This window comes from Juglans regia, chromosome 1, assembly GCF_001411555.2.
Source record: "Juglans regia cultivar Chandler chromosome 1, Walnut 2.0, whole genome shotgun sequence".
Classification (NCBI taxonomy): Eukaryota; Viridiplantae; Streptophyta; class Magnoliopsida; order Fagales; family Juglandaceae; genus Juglans; species Juglans regia.
The window spans coordinates 40,909,001-40,916,326 of NC_049901.1; the positions used below are offsets into that span (position 1 = coordinate 40,909,001).

General features: G+C 32.4%; 1 protein-coding gene across 1 annotated transcript; it reads left to right on the forward strand.

Annotated features, from left to right (window-relative positions):
* The first annotated feature begins 5,454 nt into the window (after window positions 1-5,454).
* On the forward strand, window positions 5,455-7,116 carry LOC108995622 (early nodulin-like protein 1). Its single transcript, XM_018971213.2, has 3 exons — window positions 5,455-5,856; window positions 6,023-6,376; window positions 6,595-7,116. The coding sequence occupies exons 1-3, from the start codon at window positions 5,670-5,672 to the stop codon at window positions 6,999-7,001; spliced, it is 948 nt and encodes a 315-aa protein (XP_018826758.1). The 5' UTR covers window positions 5,455-5,669; the 3' UTR covers window positions 7,002-7,116.
* Window positions 7,117-7,326: the final 210 nt, after the last annotated feature.

Here is a 7,326-nt window from a genome sequence, read left to right on the forward strand (position 1 = left end):
CATCTGGTTTGAAAGCTTGCATGTGCTATTGTCTGATGCATCATTAAGACGCATCACCCTTGAGACAAAAAAATCAATGTGAGTCCTTAGAAATCTGTATCTTTTTGTGTTAGTTATATATCACACCTCAAAAGATTTAGTTATTTTTCTTTGATAGAAAACAATTATGTCTTCTTGATGCTGTGTCTCCTTCATTCTGATCACGACTTCTTTGTGTAATATTTTTCTTATTGGTAAATAAGATTTTATTATACTTGAATATGATCAAGAAGCTCCTAAGGTACTTGTATACTTTTTGGAGCCTATTTTCTTTTTCAAATTTGGTTTTTTATAATGTTGGAGATCTACTCAAGGTCAGTTTTCTTACATGCTCCAAATCATTGTGTGCATTTTCAAAAGCTAATTACTGGTGCACAACAGAATGTAATGGTTTTGTACATACTATCTTTTGTCATTTTTATCACTTTATTCTAGATTTTTGTTTTATAACATATATTTTGTTTAAATATAAAGATTTTATTATTATTTTTTAGGTCAAATACATGCATATGGACCACAAATCCAAATTTATGAATGATCTCATGAACAACATAGGAAGCCTAAAATATGAATGGGTAATATATTATTCATGTATCCTGTTTAATGCATTTTTTTATATTGTAAGGGAATATTTTCGGTGATTTTTAATCGTCGGAAATAGTTTTTAAAATTTCATCTATTTTCGGCGTTACTAAATCGCCACTAATAATTATTTCATGAGCAAAAACTTATTTTCGGCGCTTGTATAGTGACTGAAACGACGATCCCAAATATTGTCGGTAAAATAATCACAATCTTTGCAGTGTTTTTATTCATGTTTGCTTCCAAAGCTTTTTTGCAAGTAAATGTATTTCCCAATGAAATGGGTGATACTCGTGTGGCCTTATTCTGGCGCTTAGTTTGACTCTTTGCGGCAGTGAGTGGACGTCAAAAATAATAGCCATTTGTGACAATAATTTAGAATAGTTGGTTAAGAACAGTTGTAAAGAAACTATGGAGTCCAATGTCCATTGATGCAAAAATCGATAGGAAAATTAATGTAATTGTGGCGATTATGGGTACTTTTTGCGACTAATTCTGGTGTTGGAAAAAGACATTTTTCTGTAGAATGTGTTTATAAGCGGTAGATCAGAACATGCTACAAGAAAAACGGGTTTTTAGACTAATTTATTACAACCAGAAGACTATTCGCGATTAATTTTAGTTGCAAATAGTCATTTTGTTGAAATTAATTAATCGCAAATAAGTAATTTTCTTGTAGTATATACAGTAAAATGTAACATTAGTCAATTAATTATTTTAGATGAAGTAGTATTGCTTGTCCAAAAAATATTGTTTAGGAAAGGAAAGAAAGCATCAACTTAATTGGAAATAGGAGTAAATCAGTAATTTTTTTGTTCATGAATCACGAGTAGTACTATTTCAAACGTACGTGAGAAATTATTAGTTAATTCTAATAGAAGACTTTTGTGCTGCCCATCATGATAATGAACGTTGTTGACAAATTGGACACGACATGCATACATGCATGCATGGAAGCTTCTTTCTCGATCATGAAAAAACAAATTAAAATGAATACAGATTTAATTCCGGGAAGTGCATGGAAAGATCTATATATGCACACTAGGAAAATGGACGTCTAGCGAACGAAGAAGCTGGCCTTGAAAATCACTCGAAATCTTATTGTCACATTCGAAGCAAGCGGGAAGAAGAAGGCATTATCTATTATATATATATTGACCAAACTGGTGTAGCCTACCAAACTATTTCTAAGGGATTGCCTTAAAAATAATATAAAATTTGAAAGATCTTTTATTCTTCTTCTAAATTATCTTCTATTTGATCATATCTTCATGTCATGATCGATCACTACCGATCGATGATCATAATATGATATAATATTTAATTTGTTTTATCTTGATCACCACGTACTACGAGAATGCATGAGGCCAGAGGAGTAATTTCAAAGCTCCATAATTTTGCAATATTTTCTGATCTGTATTTTATTTATTACGTATAGAAGAGGGAATTAATTAATTAATTAGTTTGACTCGTACCACCCTAGCTAGCTAGTTAGTTATCAAAGAGAGATCAGTTACCTTTAGTAATTACCTGTGACAAAGCTGAAAGAAATCCAATTACATGCATCATTACCCCCGAGATACTTGGCCTGCCTGTGTCTAGAACACGCGTACGTAGCCCCCCATTACGTACACCTCTAAACACAATTTAAGAACATTTTTTTTTTCTTGTTAACTAATGTACGTTTTAGGAACTTTGCTACTCGTTATCTTATATATCATACATCACATCTCGTTTGATTATATAAATAAGATAAAAATTAAAAATTAAATAAAATATTATTAAAATATAAATTTTATTTTAAGATTTTAAAAAATTAAATTATTTATTATATTTTATGTAGAAGTTTAAAAAAGTTTTCATTTCATCTATCAAACCAAATCAGGCATTTTATTTTCTTTTAATTTTTTTAGTTTTATTTCTCTTAAACTAGTTGATTCTTCTATTCATTATCTATACAACATATATTTAATAAGAAAAAAAAATATGTATTGTGTTTGATACGTGGATAATGAGTATTTAATATACTCTTATCACTTATTAGGAATATCACATTAATATAAGGGATTCTTCTCCATGTATTAACCCCTTTGCAAGTAAATCAAGACTTCTCTACTAGTTTTTGAACGATTATAATATGTAACTGCATGTGTAGTCCACGTGATCATGATTCAGTCTTTTAATTATAAATATTATCATTATCATTATTATACATCCACCTACTCCAACCATTCATTTTTTCCTGAGCCCACCAGCTTATATTCCACGGTTCGTAATCATTGTTAATTAATCACGCATGTCTAATTTCCCCGGCATGCAGTTCTAGCTATATATATAAACTTCCCATCATGCATATACCATATGATCGTGTCATGGGTCATGGTTATTAATGCATGATTCACCCATAAAATGATGACATTTTTAGTTTTGTTAACATTTAAATTAAGATGCGTGTATGTGTATATAGAACGAGTCAAAATGATCTTATTAAAACAAATGAATTATATTTATATATATAAGCCCAGACTTTATACTGGCATTGACATTGCTACTGCAAGTCTGCGAGAGGAGGCACTATTTAGATGTTGAATTAAATTGAGATGAGTTAAATTTTTTTTATGTATAGTATATAATGAATTGAGATAGTAGAGTAAGTTTTGTGGAGCATAATTAAGATAATTTTAAATGTATTTGGATGTTAAGATGAGTTTATATATATTTATGAAAAGTTGAAAATGATTGTTGATCCCACATGTAAAGAGATGTTGAGTTGAAAATATTATTGGTCTCACGTGTAAAAAACTTTTGAGTTGAAATGAGTTTAGTGATTTAAAAGTTAAGTATTTGAATGTTAGATTCATCTTAAATTAGATTAAACAAAAATGAACACATTTTAATCCAAGTTCCAAACGATCCTTCACATTAAATCAATTGGAAAATTTCAAAGCTAGATAGCTACAAATTTGGTATATGTCTCCATCAATATTGGAAAAACGATCGATCGGTCCAGCGAGAAGAAGAAGTATGATACATGGATTGATTGACACGCAACTGATGCCTGAAATATTTTATATAATATTAATTATACTGATCTTTTTTACAATTTAGATCATGATAATTAAGTACTTCATGCTCGTTTGTTTTTCTTTTTACCAAAACAAAATATATAGTTCAAACCCTCATGATCTCATGCATGTAACGTACACATATTTTTCATGAAGTACTGGCAATTACATGAATTAATGTGCATAATTAATAATTAATAATTATTACATGATCATGTAAATAGTTTTCGATCCTTAATAAATAAAGTATATTATATATATATATATATGTATATGTAATTTAGCTGTGACAGCAGATTGCTGCTCACTGGTTCATGAGGCTGAAACGAAACTTGCGGTTTCAGCCTCGTGAATAAATATTAGCAGTACTAAACATTAACAAAAAATAAAAATAAAAATAATATTGTATAATAATTAATACCGTGCCAGATGTTTACACATGGGCAGGCCAGGTAGATCTAGCTATACAGAAACTCATTAATTAGGATTTAGGAATTATTCCGAGAAGTTCTGATAAATTTCCCGATCATCACGTCACAGATTAAACGGCAATATTCGTATTCGTTTAAGAACGTTGATACAAATTAATTAGCTTTGATTTGTTCTAAAAGTTTAATTAAACCCTCAAGAAATTGACAAAAATGTCTACCAAACTCAGAGCGCATAAAAAAAATCATATTTTCCACAATTAATTAAGTTGGCCGGATCAAAGCTGAAAGCTGCATGTCGTTAATTTAATATGAATTAATCAAAGATTACATATAAATCTCCAATGAATATTAGCCACTTGGCAAAAAAAAAAAACACTGGATTCGGATGGTTTTTCACAACATCCTAGCTAGAGACAAACATATATATAAAAACATAATATGTACAATATAAAAAACTCATCATAATTAAGGATTTTCAAAGCCACTCAAAAAATTCTCTCAAATAATGTTTGTTTACATAAGTGTACCACCACCTTAACCAATATCACGAAGTGGCCTAGATCTGATTATCTATGGTGGCCTGAGGCGTGCTCTCTAGCCACCAAAGAGAGGCCAAGTTGTGGCTAGAGCTAGCCGCGTGCAATCCGATTTAGCCAATCCTTCGCTGGTCAGGCTCTGGCCATATAGCCATGCATCGATCCCATGCATGCATGGTGCCACTGGCTACCAAGTTACGCGGTCGCTTTACTTTTTACGAAGAGAAATTATATATATATATATATATATATATATATATATATATATAAACTCTAAAGATACAAGTATCGTGCAAACCTTTCATAAAAAAGTGATCTTCATTACGAAAAAGTGTAAAAGATCAATTTCTTTTTCTTGATTAGACGACTCACATTTTTAAAAATATATGTATAAAATTTTTATAACTGATACTTGTATCTAACATTATTTTTTTTTTATAAAACTTCAATAGTTATATATCAAGAAATGATAGTTTTAATCGTAAGTGTGCAAGCATCGCATAACTACTTTAAAAAAAATGAATAAATACAATATTTACATAAAAAAATAATAATTTTTTAATAATAAATTTTACTTTTTTTTAAAATGATTGCACAATATTTACGCAATCCATAACCACACGTAACTTTACTTTTATATATCTTTGACCTCCGATTTTGGTTAGATATAAGAATTATGTAATAAAAAAGGTATATTTGGTTGTATCATTTGATTACTTTAATTGGTTAAGATATATTGCATGTTCTAGAAGTCACGGATGTTGACAATTATATTTATTTGGGGGAGGGCACATCATGTGTAATTTACTTGGGTGCACCTTAAAGTCGTAATCTTCAAATGACAATTAAAAGCTTAGCCATCGTACGTATTTTTTTTCCATTTTCAATCTGATGAAACCTCTATAAAAGGATCACAACTCCATTAATCCTAAAATTGATCTGGCAGGAACAGACAAACACGACAGAAACAAGACACGCACAAAGAGAAGTTGCATCGAACCAGACAAATTAAGATTATGGCTAGAATGATCAGATTAGCCATTCTAGCCTTCGCACTCTTCGGAGCTCTAGCACAAACCACAGTTGCAGTGACTACACACGTGGTTGGAGACAGCAAGGGGTGGGTTGTTCCACCTTCTGATGACCCTCTTTTCTATGCCGGTTGGGCTGCGAACCAAACCTTCATCATTGGCGACATTCTGCGTACGTATACAATTCATTAAGATCATACATGATGAGATAATTAAAAACACGTTTCGATTATTATACGTTAATTTCTGCTATTAATTAATTCTTGATCTTTATATGCATGTATATATGAATTTGTTGTTTCTAACTTCATTGATGGTTTGATGTTTTGGATTATCAGTCTTCAACTTCACAACTGGATCACAAGATGTAGCCAGAGTATCGAAGGAAGCTTTCTTCCTCTGCAATTCAACGAACCCCATCTTTCTTGAGAAAACCGGGCCGGCGAATATCACCTTGAATTCCACCGGAGAGTTTTACTTCATAGGGACCTTCGACAACAACTGCTTCAGGGGACAAAAGCTAGCAATCAACGTCACCACATCTCCGGGACCCACTCCCAGTCCTACGCCCAGAACAAAACCGGAAAACTTCACCGTCGGTGATAGGTTGGGATGGGTCGTTCCTCCCCTTGGTGAAATTGCTTACATCACCTGGGCTTACGACAAGACTTTTATCGTCGGAGACCATTTAGGTACGTAAAGATTATCTTAAAACAAATAAGAAAATATCTCTCATATGATTTCTCTGTTAAATTAAATTGAGATAATAAAATATTATTATTTATTATTATTATTATTTTAATATTTAAAAATTTTTAATTATTTATTATATTTTATATTAAGATTTAAAAAAATTATAAAAATTGAGATGAATTCCAAACTAAGCCAAAGCCGGAACCTTTTTGTGCAGTGTTCAACTTTTATAACGAAACGGATGACGTCGCCGTGGTGAGCAAAGAAGCTTATGACAGCTGCAATACTAGCACTCCGTTGGCGCTGTATAACAGTAGTCCGGCGGTTATCAAGCTCACTAGAACCGGGGAGCATTACTTCACGAGCACCTACGATTACCGGTGCGACTTGGGTCAAAAACTTGCCATCAACGTCACCGGCAGCAGCACTGGCGCCACTCCACCTTCCAGCCCGGGCAGTAGTCCATCTTCAGGCACCGCCAAGCCTCCTTCAAGCCAAGCACCCGGTCCCAGCACCGGAAGCCCGTTCGCTCCAGGACCATCAAATGCAGCCCCAAATAGTAGGATTTCCGGTGGCTATATGTTCATAGTACTGTTGCCCATGGCCATGGGTTTCCTTCATTGATTATAATTACTATGTAGTTGCATGGAGAGTACAGCTTGTCGATCTTGTAGGGGTTGACTTTGTTATTTTGTATCTATTTGAATAACACGTACATGTTTGTACATGTATTATACGATGTGATCAGTCTCAGGTATTATGTACTCATTCGATCTATTCAGTTCATACTTCATACATATATAATATAGAGTATATTGATCTGTTTTTTGTATTTCGATCTTCCTCGTGATCATGGGTCATGGCGGCCTTAATTTTGTGTTGACTCAGCTTGCTAGTAGTAGTACTCATGGCCTTAATTAGTTAATGCATATTTCATTGATCTTGCTAT

What these genes read in the sequence shown, in the direction of transcription:
- LOC108995622 (XM_018971213.2), top strand. Translation starts at nt 5,670, where the DNA reads ATGGCTAGAATGATCAGATTAGCCATTCTAGCCTTCGCACTCTTCGGA. An exon ending in CATCATTGGCGACATTCTGC is followed by an intron (nt 5,857 to 6,022) that starts GTACGTATACAA and finishes TTGGATTATCAG; the next exon opens with TCTTCAACTTCACAACTGGA. An exon ending in TATCGTCGGAGACCATTTAG is followed by an intron (nt 6,377 to 6,594) that starts GTACGTAAAGAT and finishes CTTTTTGTGCAG; the next exon opens with TGTTCAACTTTTATAACGAA.